General features: G+C 54.1%; 1 protein-coding gene across 3 annotated transcripts in view; it reads left to right on the top strand.

Moving 5' to 3' along the window:
* Positions 1–968: 968 nt before the first annotated feature.
* LOC116957067 (OXA1L mitochondrial inner membrane insertase) overlaps positions 969–17683 on the top strand; it is a 31789-nt gene continuing 15074 nt past the window's right edge. The window contains exons 1-6 of one of the 3 annotated variants that reach the window (XM_032978990.2): positions 969–1138; positions 3678–3866; positions 4487–4916; positions 6059–6202; positions 7567–7652; positions 8320–8445. In XM_032978990.2, the coding sequence (XP_032834881.2) occupies positions 1028–1138; positions 3678–3866; positions 4487–4916; positions 6059–6202; positions 7567–7652; positions 8320–8445 (1086 nt within the window). In that variant the 5' untranslated portion in view covers positions 969–1027. Of the gene's footprint in view, positions 1139–3677; positions 3867–4486; positions 4917–6058; positions 6203–7566; positions 7653–8280; positions 8446–17683 lie in introns of all 3 variants that reach the window. The other 2 variants (XM_032978988.2, XM_032978989.2) reach the window with 2 other exon arrangements.

Below are 17683 nucleotides of genomic sequence, written 5' to 3'. Positions count from 1 at the left end.
AGAACAGGGGGAGATCACACAAACTCCACTCACTCACTATGTAGAACAGGGGTAGATCACACAAACTCCACTCACTCACTCTGTAGAACAGGGGGAGATCACACAAATTCCACTCACTCACTCTGTAGTACAGGGGGAGATCACACAAACTCCACTCACTCACTATGTAGAACAGGGGTAGATCACACAAACTCCACTCACTCACTCTGTAGAACAGGGGGAGATCACACAATCTCCACTCACTCACTCTGTAGAACAGGGGGAGGAGATCACACAAACTCCACTCACTCTGTAGAACAGGGGGAGAGATCACACAAACTCCACTCACTCTGTAGAACAGGGGGAGATCACACAAACTCCACTCACTCTGTAGAACAGGGGGAGATCACACAAACTCTACTCACTCACTCTGTAGAACAGGGGGAGATCACACAAACTCCACTCACTCTGTAGAACAGGGGGAGATCACACAAACTCCACTTACTCACTATGTAGAACAGGGGTAGATCACACAAACTCCACTCACTCACTCTGTAGAACAGGGGGAGATCACACAAATTCCACTCACTCACTCTGTAGAACAGGGGGAGATCACACAAACTCCACTCACTCTGTAGAACAGGGGGAGATCACACAAACTCCACTCACTCTGTAGAACAGGGTGAGATCACACAAACTCCACTCACTCACTCTGTAGAACAGGGGGAGATCACACAAACTCCACTCACTCTGTAGAACAGGGGGAGATCACACAAACTCCACCCACTCTCACTGCAGACGTCATCCTCAACGGACGTGGTGACGTCAAACGCACATATCTACGTCATCCCGTACGCCCAGCACGTTTCGACGTCCGGCGTGCGTGCCGACGTCACTTCGTAATACCCCCTGACGCGTTGACGTCATCCAAAAAGTGCGTACTGACGTCACCCCATAATCCCTTCGTTGACGTGTTGACGTCACCGGTGTGCGTGCTGACGTCGCCTCGTGACCTCCCCCCTCCCCGCTGCGTGAGATTTCGAGCGTCATGGCGGCCTCCTTGGGCACGGGCGCGCGGCTTCCGCCCCGGGGCCTGCGACTCCTCGTGGCGATGGCCGCCTCGCCGCAGCAGCAGCAGCAGCGCCACCTCCTCCTCCACGTGAGAACTCACGCCGACACCACCACCACCACCACGATGTCACCACCACCACCACCACCACGATGTCACCACCACCACGATGTCACCACCACCACCACCACGATGTCACCACCACCACGCTACCACCACGCTGCCACCACCACCACCACGATGTCACCACCACCACCACCACGATGTCACCACCACCACGCTACCACCACCACGATGTTACCACCACCACCACGCTGCCACCACCACCACAACGATGCCACCACCACCACGATGTCACCACCACCACCACCACGATGTCACCACCACCACCACCACCACGATGTCACCACCACCACCACGATGTCACCACCACCACGATGTCACCACCACCACGATGTCACCACCACCACGCTACCACCACCACGCTGCCACCACCACCACGCTGCTGCTACCGCCACCACCACGATGTCACCACCACCACCACGATGTCACCACCACCACGATGTCACCACCACCACCACGATGTCACCACCGCCACCACCACGCTGTCACCACCACCACGCCGACACCACCACCACCACGACTAACCCCACACTAACCCTGCACCACCACTAACCCTGCACCACCACTAACCCTGCACCACCACTAACCCTGCACCACCACTAACCCTGCACCACCACCACTAACCCTGCACCACCACCACTAACCCCACACTAACCCTGCACCACCACCACTAACCCTGCACCACCACCACCACTAACCCTGCACCACCACCACTAACCCTGCACCACCACCACCACTAACCCAACACTAACCCTTCACCACCATCACTAACCCTGCACCACCACCATTAACCCTGCACCACCACCACTAACCCTGCACCACCACTAACCCTGCACCACCACCACTAACCCTGCACCACCACCACTAACCCTGCACCACCACCACTAACCCCACACTAACCCTGCACCACCACTAACCCTGCACCACCACTAACCCTGCACCACCACCACTAACCCTGCACCACCACCACCACTAACCCTGCACCACCACCACTAACCCTGCACCACCACTAACCCTGCACCACCACCACCACTAACCCTGCACCACCACCACTAACCCTACACCACCACTAACCCTGCACCACCACCACTAACCCTGCACCACCACTAACCCTGCACCACCACCACCACTAACCCCACACTAACCCTGCACCACCACTAACTCTACACTAACCCTGCACCACCACCACTAACCCCACACTAACCCTGCACCACCACTAACTCTACACTAACCCTGCACCACCACCACTAACCCTGCACCACCACCACTAACCCCACACTAACCCTGCACCACCACCACTAACCCTGCACCACCACCACCACTAACCCCACACTAACCCTGCACCACCACCACTAACCCCACACTAACCCTTCACCACCACCATCACTAACCCTGTACCACCACCACTAACCCCTGCACTAACCCCAACCCCTAACTCTAACCCCTAGCCATTACCCTAGCCCTAACACAACCCTAACCCTTAACCCCTAGCCAACACCCTAACACAACGCTAACAACACCCTGATCACTAACCGCTAGCCATTACCTTAATACAACCCTACCACAACACCTACAACACCTACCACAATTCTACCACAACCCCTACCACAACCCCCACCACAGCCCCTACCACAACACCTACCACAACACCTACCACAACCCCTACCACAACCCCCACCACAGCCCCTACCACAACATCTACCACAACACCTACCACAACCCCTACCACAACCCCCACCACAGCCCCTACCACAACACCTACCACAACACCTACCACAACATCCACCACAACCCCTAACACAACACCCACTGCAACCCCTACCACAACCCCCACCACAACCCCCACCAAAACCCCTACCACAACACCTACCACAACACCTACCACAACCCCTACCACAACCCCCACAACAACCCCCACCACAACACCTACCACAACACCCACCACAACCCCTAACACAACACCCACCACAACACCCACCACAACACCTACCACACCATCTACCACAACACCTACCACAACACCCACCACAACCCCCACCACAACCCCCACCAAAACCCCTACCACAACACCTACCACAACACCTACCACAACCCCTACCACAACACCCACCACAACACCCACCACAACACCTACCACAACCCCCACCACAACCCCTACCACACCATCTACCACAACACCTACCACAACACCCACCACAACCCCTAACACAACACCCACCACAACACCCACCACAACACCTACCACAACACCCACCACAACACCCACCACAACACCTACCACAACCCCCACCACAACCCCTACCACACCATCTACCACAACACCTACCACAACACCCACCACAACCCCTACCACAACCCCTACCACACCATCTACCACAACCCCTACCACAACCCCTACCACAACCCCTACCACAACACCCACCACAACAACCCCACCACAACCCCCACCACAGCCCCCTACCGACCTATCCGCGACCCCTGACCCCTGCCGTGGCGTGTCCTGCAGGTGTGCCGATGTGTGCCGGCGTTACCGGGCCGCTCCGGCCAGCGTGGGCCGTGGGGGCCGTGGAGGGGGGCCCAGGCCCTGTGGAGGGGGGCCCAGGCCCCGTGGAGGGGGGCCCAGGCCCCGTGGAGGCCCCACGGCCGACCCGTCACCTGCGCCGTCCGATACGGCGGCTCCACCCCCACCGCGCAGGTGCCCCCCAGCCCCCCACCCCCCCCAGCCCTCTTATCCGCAGCTCCTCCTCTTATCCCCCGCCCCTCGTATCTGCCACCCATCTTATCCGCCACGCGTCCTCTCATCCGCCGTCACTGTTATATGCCGCGCCTCTTATTGCCGCACCCCTTATCCGCACCTCCTCTTATCCGCCGCGGCTCCTCTTATCTGCCACGCCTCTTAGCCACGCCTCCTGTTATCCGCCACAGCTCCTCTCATCCCCTACACCTCCTCTTATCCATCGCTCCTCTCATCTTATCCGCCACGCCTCTTATCCACACCTCCTCATATCCGCCGCCCCTCGTATATCTGCAACCCATTTTATCCGCCACGCGTCCTCTTATCCGCCACGCGTCCTCTTATCCGCCACACGCCCTCTTGTCCGCCACACCCCTTATTCACGCCTCCTCTTATCCGCCACAGCTCCTCTTATCTGCCATTCCTCTTATCCGCCACATCACTCTCCTCTTATCCGCCACGCCTCCTCTTATCCACACCTCCTATTATCCGCCACGTCACCCTCCTTTTTATCCGCCACACCCCCCCCTCCTCTCATCCGCAAAACAGCCGCTCGTTTTTTGCTCCTCCCCCCCCGCCAGCAGATGGCGACTACTACAACTACTACGACTACTACTACTACTACGACTACTACGACTACTACAACAGACACAACGTCAGCGGCAGCGGCGTCGTCAGCGGCGGCGGCGTCAGCGGCGGCGGCGGCGGCGGCGTCTCCCGTGACGGACGGAGGGGCGGCCGACATGGCCGTGGTCTTGGGGGTCGGCGGTCACGGGGGAGACTCTGCGATGGAGGTGCTGGGGGGGGCGGCGGCGGCGGGAGGAGGAGGAGGAGTGGAGGGGGCCCAGGCGGCGCTGGAGGGGGTCCTGTCGGCGGGAGCCGCAGGCCTGCCCGAGGCCACGATGGCCGAGCTGGGCCTGGGGGCGGCCACGCCCGTGGGGTTGGTGCAGAACTTGCTGGAGAGCCTCCACCTGGACCTGGGCCTGCCCTGGTGGGGCGCCATCGTCACTGGTGGGTCTTGCCCTGCGTGTGTCTGTGTGTGTGTGTGTACCGTGTGTGTGTACCGTGTGTGTGTGTGTATTGTGTGTGTGTGTGTGTATTGCGTGTGTCTGTGTGTGTGTGTGTGCTGCACGTGTGTGTGTGTGCTGCACGTGTGTCTGTGTGTGTGTACCGTGTGTGTGTATCGTGTGTGTGTGTGTGTGCTGCACGTGTGTGTGTGTACCGTGTGTGTGTATCGTGTGTGTGTGTGTGTGTACCGTGTGTGTGTACCGTGGGTGTGTGCTGCACGTGTGTGTGTGCTGCACGTGTGTGTGTGTGTACCGTGTGTGTGTGTGTGTGTACCGTGTGTGTGTGTGTACCGTGTGTGTGTGTACCGTATGTGTGTGTACTGTGTGTGTGTGTACCGTGTGCGTGTGTACCGTGTGTGTGTGTGTACCGTGTGTGTGTACCGTGTGTGTGTGTATCGTGTGTGTGTGTACCGTGTGTGTGTGTACCATGTGTGTGTGTACCGTATGTGTGTGTACTGTGTGTGTGTACCGTGTGCGTGTGTACCGTGTGTGTGTACCGTGTGTGTGTGTGTACCGTGTGTGTGTATCGTGTGTGTGTGTACCGTGTGTGTGTGTGTACCATGTGTGTGTGTACCGTATGTGTGTGTACTGTGTGTGTGTGTACCGTGTGCGTGTGTACCGTGTGTGTGTGTGTACCGTGTGTGTGTGTGTGTACCGTGTGTGTGTGTACCGTGTGTGTGTGTACCGTGTGTGTGTGTACCGTGTGTGTGTGTACCGTGTGTGTGAGTACCGTGTGTGTGTGTACCGTGTGTGTGTGTACCGTGTGTGTGTGTGTACCGTGCGTGTGTGTACCGTGTGTGTGTGTGTGTACCGTGTGTGTGTGTGTACCGTGTGTGTGTGTGTACCGTGTGTGTGTGTACCGTGTGTGTACCGTGTGTGTGTGTACCCTGTGTGTGTACCGTGTGTGTGTGTACCGCGCGTGTGTGTGTGTGTACCGTGTGTGTGTGCGTGTGTACCGTGCATGTGTGTGTGTGAGTACCGTGTGTGTGTGTGTGTACCGTGTGTGTATACCGTGTGTGTGTGTACCGTGTGTGTATGCCGTGTGTGTGTGTACCGTGTGTGTGTGTACCGTGCTGTGTACTGCAGGCACGCTGCTGGTGCGGCTGCTTGTGTTCCCGCTCATGGTGAAGGGGCAGCGTGAGGCCGCCAAGCTGAACAACTTCGCACCGCAGCTCATGCAGCTCAACAAGAGCATGACGGACGCCAAGAACTCGGGCAACCAGTTCGAGTGTGAGTGGCGGTGGTGGTGGGGATGGCGGTGACGGTGGTGGGGACGGTGGTGGTGACGGTGGTGGTGGTGACGGTGGTGGTGGTGACGGTGGTGGTGACAGTGACGGTGGTGGTGACGGTGGTGGCGGTGACGGTGGTGGTAATGGTGGTGGTGGTGGCGGTGACGGTGGTGGTGGTGACAGTGGCGGTGGTGACAGTGGCGGTGGTGGTAACGGTGGTGGTGGCAGTGGTGGTGACGGTGGTAGTGACAGTGGTGATAACGGTGGTGGTGGCGGTGATGGTGGCGGTTATGGTGGCGGTGATGGTGGCGGTGATGGTGGTGGGGGACGGTGGTGGAGACGGTGGTGGTGGTGACGGTGGTGGCGGTGACGGTAGTGGTGACGGTGGTGGTGGTGACGGTGGCGGTGACGACGGTGGCGGTGACGACGGTGGTGGTGGTGGTGACGGTAGTGGTGACGACGACGGTGGTGGTGGTGGTGACGGTAGTGGTGACGGTGTTGGCGACAGCCAGATTTGTCGAGAAGTCGTCTTACTGTTTCGTTCCTTGTATCGAGGCGTAGATGTGGTGAACCTCGCTTCTGCGCTGCAGAGATTACCGTTGGCAGGGCTATTTTAATAAACACAATAGGCATGAAGACCAGGCTGACGGGGCCTGCATAATGCACACACATAATGTGCACTGCCTCCGTCATCCGCCCATGCCACGTTACGTTAACGCGACAACCCTTACCAGCTGTCTCGTGCCGGGCTCGTGGCGGGCTTCAACGATGCAACGTTACGTACATTTTGCTTGGTTCTTACGGTAAAGTTGCCACCACGTAGAAGGGAAACAATAACATAATAAAAATATAAAACGATAAAATTCTCACGACGTTTCGACTGCAACACGAGAAGCAATCATCATCAGGTGTGAAAACCACAGCGAGACTGCAACACGAGAAGCAATCATCATCATCAGGTGTGAAAACCACAGCAGGAAAATTTTGTTGCTGTGGTTTTCACACCTGATGATGATTGCTTCTCGTGTTGCAATCGAAACGTCGTGAGAATTTAATCGTTTCATATTTTTTATTATTTTATCGTTTCCCTTCTACGTGGTGGTGACTTTTGCCGAAAGAACCAAGGCTGTGAATCCCTGCGGTCGCGAAAGCTTTCAGTCAAAATTTAGACTCATTCTCGCGATGTAACCCCCCGACAAAACCTTCACCGCGTGGCTCCATCGTCGACGCCGTAGGACGTCCCCGGGGGGCGGGGGTGGGGGGGCCCCCCACCCACCCACCCCCCCCCCCCCACCCCGGGGGGCACCCCCGAAGGTCGCGAGGTCGAATCTGAACGCGCGTCCCCCTCCGCGTGTCCGCGCGCAGTCTCCAAGGCGCACACGGAGCTGACTTCCTTTTACAAGAAGCACAAGATCAACCCTCTCAAGTGCTTCCTCGTGCCAATGGTTCAGGTGTGTGTGCCCGCGCCCGCGGGGTAAATCATCGCCGCCGGGGAGGCGAAGGCCCCCCCTTCCGCCCCCCCCCCTAGCTGAGACCAGGCCACCGTGGGTTTTAATGGCGTCCTGGGTGTACACCCACCACCAGAGTGGAAGAATGGCAGGCGCATCTTACAGATGACAAGTCGATGGTCAGAGTGCAGATCAGCGCCACGGGAGGTCCTGGTGTCAAGGACATGGACTCGCATCCGTCACTATGTAGTCCAGCAGGTGTGATAGTGCAGCGGTCAGCGACACGCCGCGCTACGAACCCGGCCGCCCGAGTTCGACTCCCGCTCACGGCCGACACCGGTGACGATTGTCCGAACCGGCGCTGGGGTTCTCCCCCTAGGTCGACTCGGCCTCAAATGAGTAACCCCCGGTGCGGTGCGGTGTGTGTGTGTAAAAATAAAAAATAAAAAAAAATGAAAAAAAAAACGTCGCCCTCCTTGGGGAGACAAAGGCGGCCGGGCGTGGTGCCGACCCCCCACCCCCCACCCCCGCCGGCCTTCGTTGCCGCTCCCTTTTCCGGCGCTCGCCCCCGACAGCCCGCCGAGACGGCACGGGCGACCTTTGCCTCGCTGACGTCGCCGCCCACCTCCAGATGCCGATCTTCCTGTCCTTCTTCATGGCGCTGAGGAAGATGGCCGAGCTGCCCGTGCCCAGCATGGAGACTGGCGGCGCCCTCTGGTTCCTGGACCTCACGGCGGCGGATCCCCTCTACCTGCTGCCCGTCGCCTCCACGCTCACCATGCTGGCCGTGCTGGAGGTCAGTCGCAGCGCCAATCCCCGTCACGCTCGCAGCGAGCGTGTGTGATCTCTTCCCCCTGTTCTACAGAGTGAGTGGAGTTTGTGTGTTCTCTCCCCCTGTTCTACAGAGTGAGTGGAGTTTGTGTGATCTCCTCCCCCTGTTCTACAGAGTGAGTGGAGTTTGTGTGATCTCCTCCCCCTGTTCTACAGAGTGAGTGGAGTTTGTGTGATCTCTTCCCCCTGTTCTACAGAGTGAGTGGAGTTTGTGTAATCTCCTCCCCCTGTTCTACAGAGTGAGTGGAGTTTGTGTAATCTCCTCCCCCTGTTCTACAGAGTGAGTGAGTGGAGTTTGTGTGATCTCCCCCTGTTCTACAGAGTGAGTGAGTGGAGTTTGTGTGATCTTCTCCCCCTGTTCTACAGAGTGAGTGAGTGGAGTTTGTGTGATCTCCTCCCCCTGTTCTACAGAGTGAGTGGAGTTTGTGTGATCTCCCCCTGTTCTACGGAGTGAGTGAGTGGAGTTTGTGTGATCTCCTCCCCCTGTTCTACGGAGTGAGTGGAGTTTGTGTGATCTCCCCCTGTTCTACAGAGTGAGTGGAGTTTGTGTGATCTTCTCCCCCTGTTCTACAGAGTGAGTGAGTGGAGTTTGTGTGATCTCTCCCCCTGTTCTACAGAGTGAGTGGAGTTTGTGTGATCTCCTCCCCCTGTTCTACAGAGTGAGTGGAGTTTGTGTAATCTCCTCCCCCTGTTCTACAGAGTGAGTGAGTGGAGTTTGTGTGATCTCCCCCTGTTCTACAGAGTGAGTGGAGTTTGTGTGATCTCCTCCCCCTGTTCTACAGAGTGAGTGAGTGGAGTTTGTGTGATCTCTCCCCCTGTTCTACAGAGTGAGTGAGTGGAGTTTGTGTGATCTCCCCCTGTTCTACAGAGAGAGTGGAGTTTGTGTGATCTCCCCCTGTTCTACAGAGTGAGTGAGTGGAGTTTGTGTGATCTCCTCCCCCTGTTCTATAGAGTGAGTGAGTGGAGTTTGTGTGATCTCCCCCTGTTCTACAGAGTGAGTGGAGTTTGTGTGATCTCCTCCCCCTGTTCTACAGAGTGAGTGAGTGGAGTTTGTGTGATCTCCCCCTGTTATACAGAGTGAGTAGAGTTTGTGTGATCTCCTCCCCCTGTTCTATAGAGTGAGTGGAGTTTGTGTGATCTCCTCCCCCTGTTCTACAGAGTGAGTGAGTGGAGTTTGTGTGATCTCCCCCTGTTATACAGAGTGAGTGAGTGGAGTTTGTGTGTTCTCTCCCCCTGTTCTACAGAGTGAGTGGAGTTTGTGTGATCTCCTCCCCCTGTTCTATAGAGTGAGTGGAGTTTGTGTGATCTCCTCCCCCTGTTCTACAGAGTGAGTGGAGTTTGTGTGATCTCCCCCTGTTCTACGGAGTGAGTGAGTGGAGTTTGTGTGATCTCCTCCCCCTGTTCTATAGAGTGAGTGTTGGAGTTTGTGTGATCTCCCCCTGTTCTACAGAGTGAGTGAGTGGAGTTTGTGTGATCTCCCCCTGTTCTACAGACTGAGTGGAGTTTGTGTGATCTCCCCCTGTTCTACGGAGTGAGTGAGTGGAGTTTGTGTGATCTCCCCCTGTTCTACAGAGTGAGTGAGTGGAGTTTGTGTGTTCGCTCCCCCTGTTCTACAGAGTGAGTGGAGTTTGTGTGATCTCCTCCCCCTGTTCTATAGTGAGTGAGTGGAGTTTGTGTGATCTCCCTCTGTTCTACAGAGTGAGTGAGTGGAGTTTGTGTGATCTCCTCCCCCTGTTCCATAGAGTGAGTGAGTGGAGTTTGTGTGATCTCCCCCTGTTCTACAGAGTGAGTGGAGTTTGTGTGATCTCCTCCCCCTGTTCTACAGAGTGAGTGGAGTTTGTGTGATCTCCCCCTGTTCTACGAAGTGAGTGGAGTTTGTGTGATCTCCCCCTGTTCTACAGAGTGAGTGGAGTTTGTGTGATCTCCCCCTGTTCTACAGAGTGAGTGGAGTTTGTGTGATCTCTCCCCCTGTTCTACAGAGTGAGTGGAGTTTGTGTGATCTCCCCCTGTTCTACGAAGTGAGTGGAGTTTGTGTGATCTCCTCCCTTTGTTCTACAGAGTGAGTGGAGTTTGTGTGATCTCCCCTTGTTCTACAGAGTGAGTGGAGTTTGTGTGATCTCCCCCTGTTCTACAGAGTGAGTGAGTGGAGTTTGCGTGATCTCTCCCCCTGTTCTACAGAGTGATTGAGTGGAGTTTGTGTGATCTCCCCCTGTTCTACAGAGTGAGTGAGTGGAGTTTGCGTGATCTCCCCCTGTTCTACAGAGTGAGTGAGTGGAGTTTGTGTGATCTCCTCCCCCTGTTCTATAGAGTGAGTGAGTGGAGTTTGTGTGATCTCCCCCTGTTATACAGAATGAGTGGAGTTTGTGTGATCTCCTCGCCCTCTTCTACAGAGTGAGTGAGTGGAGTTTGTGTGATCTCATCCCCCTGTTCTACAGAGTGAGTGAGTGGAGTTTGTGTGATCTCCCCCTGTTCTACAGAGTGAGTGAGTGGAGTTTGTGTGATCTCCTCCCCCTGTTCTACAGAGTGAGTGGAGTTTGTGTGATCTCCCCCTGTTCTACAGAGTGAGTGGAGTTTGTGTGATCTCCTCCCCCTGTTCTACAGAGTGAGTGGAGTTTGTGTAATCTCCTCCCCCTGTTCTACAGAGTGAGTGAGTGGAGTTTGTGTGATCTCCCCCTGTTCTACAGAGTGAGTGGAGTTTGTGTGATCTCCTCCCCCTGTTCTACAGAGTGAGTGAGTGGAGTTTGTGTGATCTCTCCCCCTGTTCTACAGAGTGAGTGAGTGGAGTTTGTGTGATCTCCCCCTGTTCTACAGAGAGAGTGGAGTTTGTGTGATCTCCCCCTGTTCTACAGAGTGAGTGAGTGGAGTTTGTGTGATCTCCTCCCCCTGTTCTATAGAGTGAGTGAGTGGAGTTTGTGTGATCTCCCCCTGTTCTACAGAGTGAGTGGAGTTTGTGTGATCTCCTCCCCCTGTTCTATAGAGTGAGTGGAGTTTGTGTGATCTCCTCCCCCTGTTCTACAGAGTGAGTGGAGTTTGTGTGATCTCCCCCTGTTCTACGGAGTGAGTGAGTGGAGTTTGTGTGATCTCCTCCCCCTGTTCTATAGAGTGAGTGTTGGAGTTTGTGTGATCTCCCCCTGTTCTACAGAGTGAGTGAGTGGAGTTTGTGTGATCTCCCCCTGTTCTACAGAGTGAGTGGAGTTTGTGTGATCTCCCCCTGTTCTACGGAGTGAGTGAGTGGAGTTTGTGTGATCTCCCCCTGTTCTACAGAGTGAGTGAGTGGAGTTTGTGTGTTCGCTCCCCCTGTTCTACAGAGTGAGTGGAGTTTGTGTGATCTCCTCCCCCTGTTCTATAGAGTGAGTGAGTGGAGTTTGTGTGATCTCCCCCTGTTATACAGAATGAGTGGAGTTTGTGTGATCTCCTCGCCCTCTTCTACAGAGTGAGTGAGTGGAGTTTGTGTGATCTCATCCCCCTGTTCTACAGAGTGAGTGAGTGGAGTTTGTGTGATCTCCTCCCCCTGTTCTACAGAGTGAGTGAGTGGAGTTTGTGTGATCTCCTCCCCCTGTTCTACAGAGTGAGTGGAGTTTGTGTGATCTCCCCCTGTTCTACAGAGTGAGTGGAGTTTGTGTGATCTCCTCCCCCTGTTCTACAGAGTGAGTGGAGTTTGTGTAATCTCCTCCCCCTGTTCTACAGAGTGAGTGAGTGGAGTTTGTGTGATCTCCCCCTGTTCTACAGAGTGAGTGGAGTTTGTGTGATCTCCTCCCCCTGTTCTACAGAGTGAGTGAGTGGAGTTTGTGTGATCTCTCCCCCTGTTCTACAGAGTGAGTGAGTGGAGTTTGTGTGATCTCCCCCTGTTCTACAGAGAGAGTGGAGTTTGTGTGATCTCCCCCTGTTCTACAGAGTGAGTGAGTGGAGTTTGTGTGATCTCCTCCCCCTGTTCTATAGAGTGAGTGAGTGGAGTTTGTGTGATCTCCCCCTGTTCTACAGAGTGAGTGGAGTTTGTGTGATCTCCTCCCCCTGTTCTACAGAGTGAGTGAGTGGAGTTTGTGTGATCTCCCCCTGTTCTACAGAGTGAGTGAGTGGAGTTTGTGTGTTCGCTCCCCCTGTTCTACAGAGTGAGTGGAGTTTGTGTGATCTCCTCCCCCTGTTCTATAGTGAGTGAGTGGAGTTTGTGTGATCTCCCTCTGTTCTACAGAGTGAGTGAGTGGAGTTTGTGTGATCTCCTCCCCCTGTTCTACAGAGTGAGTGAGTGGAGTTTGCGTGATCTCTCCCCCTGTTCTACAGAGTGATTGAGTGGAGTTTGTGTGATCTCCCCCTGTTCTACAGAGTGAGTGAGTGGAGTTTGCGTGATCTCCCCCTGTTCTACAGAGTGAGTGAGTGGAGTTTGTGTGATCTCCTCCCCCTGTTCTATAGAGTGAGTGAGTGGAGTTTGTGTGATCTCCCCCTGTTATACAGAATGAGTGGAGTTTGTGTGATCTCCTCGCCCTCTTCTACAGAGTGAGTGAGTGGAGTTTGTGTGATCTCATCCCCCTGTTCTACAGAGTGAGTGAGTGGAGTTTGTGTGATCTCCCCCTGTTCTACAGAGTGAGTGAGTGGAGTTTGTGTGATCTCCTCCCCCTGTTCTACAGAGTGAGTGGAGTTTGTGTGATCTCCCCCTGTTCTACAGAGTGAGTGGAGTTTGTGTGATCTCCTCCCCCTGTTCTACAGAGTGAGTGGAGTTTGTGTAATCTCCTCCCCCTGTTCTACAGAGTGAGTGAGTGGAGTTTGTGTGATCTCCCCCTGTTCTACAGAGTGAGTGGAGTTTGTGTGATCTCCTCCCCCTGTTCTACAGAGTGAGTGAGTGGAGTTTGTGTGATCTCTCCCCCTGTTCTACAGAGTGAGTGAGTGGAGTTTGTGTGATCTCCCCCTGTTCTACAGAGAGAGTGGAGTTTGTGTGATCTCCCCCTGTTCTACAGAGTGAGTGAGTGGAGTTTGTGTGATCTCCTCCCCCTGTTCTATAGAGTGAGTGAGTGGAGTTTGTGTGATCTCCCCCTGTTCTACAGAGTGAGTGGAGTTTGTGTGATCTCCTCCCCCTGTTCTATAGAGTGAGTGGAGTTTGTGTGATCTCCTCCCCCTGTTCTACAGAGTGAGTGGAGTTTGTGTGATCTCCCCCTGTTCTACGGAGTGAGTGAGTGGAGTTTGTGTGATCTCCTCCCCCTGTTCTATAGAGTGAGTGTTGGAGTTTGTGTGATCTCCCCCTGTTCTACAGAGTGAGTGAGTGGAGTTTGTGTGATCTCCCCCTGTTCTACAGAGTGAGTGGAGTTTGTGTGATCTCCCCCTGTTCTACGGAGTGAGTGAGTGGAGTTTGTGTGATCTCCCCCTGTTCTACAGAGTGAGTGAGTGGAGTTTGTGTGTTCGCTCCCCCTGTTCTACAGAGTGAGTGGAGTTTGTGTGATCTCCTCCCCCTGTTCTATAGAGTGAGTGAGTGGAGTTTGTGTGATCTCCCCCTGTTATACAGAATGAGTGGAGTTTGTGTGATCTCCTCGCCCTCTTCTACAGAGTGAGTGAGTGGAGTTTGTGTGATCTCATCCCCCTGTTCTACAGAGTGAGTGAGTGGAGTTTGTGTGATCTCCTCCCCCTGTTCTACAGAGTGAGTGAGTGGAGTTTGTGTGATCTCCTCCCCCTGTTCTACAGAGTGAGTGGAGTTTGTGTGATCTCCCCCTGTTCTACAGAGTGAGTGGAGTTTGTGTGATCTCCTCCCCCTGTTCTACAGAGTGAGTGGAGTTTGTGTAATCTCCTCCCCCTGTTCTACAGAGTGAGTGAGTGGAGTTTGTGTGATCTCCCCCTGTTCTACAGAGTGAGTGGAGTTTGTGTGATCTCCTCCCCCTGTTCTACAGAGTGAGTGAGTGGAGTTTGTGTGATCTCTCCCCCTGTTCTACAGAGTGAGTGAGTGGAGTTTGTGTGATCTCCCCCTGTTCTACAGAGAGAGTGGAGTTTGTGTGATCTCCCCCTGTTCTACAGAGTGAGTGAGTGGAGTTTGTGTGATCTCCTCCCCCTGTTCTATAGAGTGAGTGAGTGGAGTTTGTGTGATCTCCCCCTGTTCTACAGAGTGAGTGGAGTTTGTGTGATCTCCTCCCCCTGTTCTACAGAGTGAGTGAGTGGAGTTTGTGTGATCTCCCCCTGTTCTACAGAGTGAGTGAGTGGAGTTTGTGTGTTCGCTCCCCCTGTTCTACAGAGTGAGTGGAGTTTGTGTGATCTCCTCCCCCTGTTCTATAGTGAGTGAGTGGAGTTTGTGTGATCTCCCTCTGTTCTACAGAGTGAGTGAGTGGAGTTTGTGTGATCTCCTCCCCCTGTTCTATAGAGTGAGTGAGTGGAGTTTGTGTGATCTCCCCCTGTTCTACAGAGTGAGTGGAGTTTGTGTGATCTCCTCCCCCTGTTCTACAGAGTGAGTGAGTGGAGTTTGTGTGATCTCCCCCTGTTCTACGGAGTGAGTGGAGTTTGTGTGATCTCCCCCTGTTCTACAGAGTGAGTGGAGTTTGTGTGATCTCCCCCTGTTCTACAGAGTGAGTGGAGTTTGTGTGATCTCTCCCCCTGTTCTACAGAGTGAGTGGAGTTTGTGTGATCTCCCCCTGTTCTACGAAGTGAGTGGAGTTTGTGTGATCTCCTCCCTTTGTTCTACAGAGTGAGTGGAGTTTGTGTGATCTCCCCTTGTTCTACAGAGTGAGTGGAGTTTGTGTGATCTCCCCCTGTTCTACAGAGTGAGTGGAGTTTGCGTGATCTCTCCCCCTGTTCTACAGAGTGATTGAGTGGAGTTTGTGTGATCTCCCCCTGTTCTACAGAGTGAGTGAGTGGAGTTTGCGTGATCTCCCCCTGTTCTACAGAGTGAGTGAGTGGAGTTTGTGTGATCTCCTCCCCCTGTTCTATAGAGTGAGTGAGTGGAGTTTGTGTGATCTCCCCCTGTTCTACAGAGTGAGTGGAGTTTGTGTGATCTCCTCCCCCTCTTCTACAGAGTGAGTGAGTGGAGTTTGTGTGATCTCATCCCCCTGTTCTACAGAGTGAGTGAGTGGAGTTTGTGTGATCTCCTCCCCCTGTTCTACAGAGTGAGTGAGTAGAGTTTGTGTGATCTCATCCCCCTGTTCTACAGAGTGAGTGAGTGGAGTTTGTGTGATCTCCTCCCCCTGTTCTACAGAGTGAGTGGAGTTTGTGTGATCTCCCCATGTTCTACAGTTTGAGTGAGTGGAGTTTGTGTGATCTCCCCCTGTTCTACAGAGTGAGTGAGTGGAGTTTGTGTGATCTCCCCCTGTTCTACAGAGTGAGTGAGTGGAGTTTGTGTGATCTCCCCCTGTTCTACAGAGTGAGTGAGTGGAGTTTGTGTGATCTCCCCCTGTTCTACAGAGTGAGTGAGTGAAGTTTGTGTGATCTCCCCCTGTCCTACAGAGCGAGTGAGTGGACTTTGTGTGATCTCCCCCTGTTCTACAGAGTGAGTGAGTGGAGTTTGTGTGATCTCCCCCTGTCCTACAGAGCGAGTGGAGTTTGTGTGATCTCCCCCTGTTCTGCAGAGTGAGTGAGTGGAGTTTGTGTGATCTCCCCCTGTTCTACAGAGTGAGTGAGTGAAGTTTGTGTGATCTCCCCCTGTTCTACAGAGTGAGTGAGTGGAGTTTGTGTGATCTCCCCCTGTCCTACAGAGCGAATGAGTGGACTTTGTGTGATCTCCCCCTGTTCTATAGAGTGAGTGAGTGGAGTCTGTATGATCTCCCCCTGTTCTACAGAGTGAGTGAGTGGAGTGTGTGTGATCTCCCCCTGTCCTACAGAGTGAGTGGAGTTTGTGTGATCTCTCCCCCTGTTCTACAGAGTGAGTGGAGTTTGTGTGATCTCCCCCTGTTCTACAGAGTGAGTGAGTGGAGTTTGTGTGATCTCTCCCTGTTCTACAGAGTGAGTGAGTGGAGTTTGTGTGATCTCCCCCTGTCCTACAGAGCGAGTGAGTGGACTTTGTGTGATCTCCCCCTGTTCTATAGAGTGAGTGAGTGGAGTTTGTGTGATCTCCCCCTGTTCTACAGAGTGAGTGTAGTTTGTGTGATCTCCCCCTGTTCTACAGAGTGAGTGAGTGGAGTTTGTGTGTTCGCTCCCCCTGTTCTACAGAGTGAGTGGAGTTTGTGTGATCTCCCCCTGTCCTACAGAGCGAGTGAGTGGACTTTGTGTGATCTCCCCCTGTTCTATAGAGTGAGTGAGTGGAGTTTGCGTGATCTCCCCCTGTTCTACAGAGTGAGTGAGTGGAGTTTGTGTGATCTCCCCCTGTTCTACAGAGTGAGTGAGTGGAGTTTGTGTGATCTCCCCCTGTTCTACAGAGTGAGTGAGTGGAGTTTGTGTGATCTCCCCCTGTTCTACAGAGTGAGTGGAGTTTGTGTGATCTCCTCCCCCTGTTCTACAGAGTGAGTGAGTGGAGTTTGTGTGATCTCCCCCTGTTCTACGGAGTGAGTGGAGTTTGTGTGATCTCCCCCTGTTCTACAGAGTGAGTGGAGTTTGTGTGATCTCCCCCTGTTCTACAGAGTGAGTGGAGTTTGTGTGATCTCTCCCCCTGTTCTACAGAGTGAGTGAGTGGAGTTTGTGTGATCTCCCCCTGTTATACAGAATGAGTGAGTGGAGTTTGTGTGTTCTCTCCCCCTGTTCTACAGAGTGAGTGGAGTTTGTGTGATCTCCTCCCCCTGTTCTATAGAGTGAGTGGAGTTTGTGTGATCTCCTCCCCCTGTTCTACAGAGTGAGTGGAGTTTGTGTGATCTCCCCCTGTTCTACGGAGTGAGTGAGTGGAGTTTGTGTGATCTCCTCCCCCTGTTCTATAGAGTGAGTGTTGGAGTTTGTGTGATCTCCCCCTGTTCTACAGAGTGAGTGAGTGGAGTTTGTGTGATCTCCCCCTGTTCTACAGAGTGAGTGGAGTTTGTGTGATCTCCCCCTGTTCTACGGAGTGAGTGAGTGGAGTTTGTGTGATCTCCCCCTGTTCTACAGAGTGAGTGAGTGGAGTTTGTGTGTTCGCTCCCCCTGTTCTACAGAGTGAGTGGAGTTTGTGTGATCTCCTCCCCCTGTTCTATAGTGAGTGAGTGGAGTTTGTGTGATCTCCCTCTGTTCTACAGAGTGAGTGAGTGGAGTTTGTGTGATCTCCTCCCCCTGTTCCATAGAGTGAGTGAGTGGAGTTTGTGTGATCTCCCCCTGTTCTACAGAGTGAGTGGAGTTTGTGT

The sequence above is a fragment of the Petromyzon marinus genome, chromosome 69 (assembly GCF_048934315.1).
Source record: "Petromyzon marinus isolate PM22_M1 ecotype Great Lakes invasive population chromosome 69, UKy_Petmar_22M1.pri1.0, whole genome shotgun sequence".
NCBI lineage: Eukaryota > Metazoa > Chordata > Hyperoartia > Petromyzontiformes > Petromyzontidae > Petromyzon > Petromyzon marinus.
The sequence above is the reverse complement of the archived record's forward strand: the minus strand, read 5'-3'. Positions and strand labels throughout refer to the sequence as shown.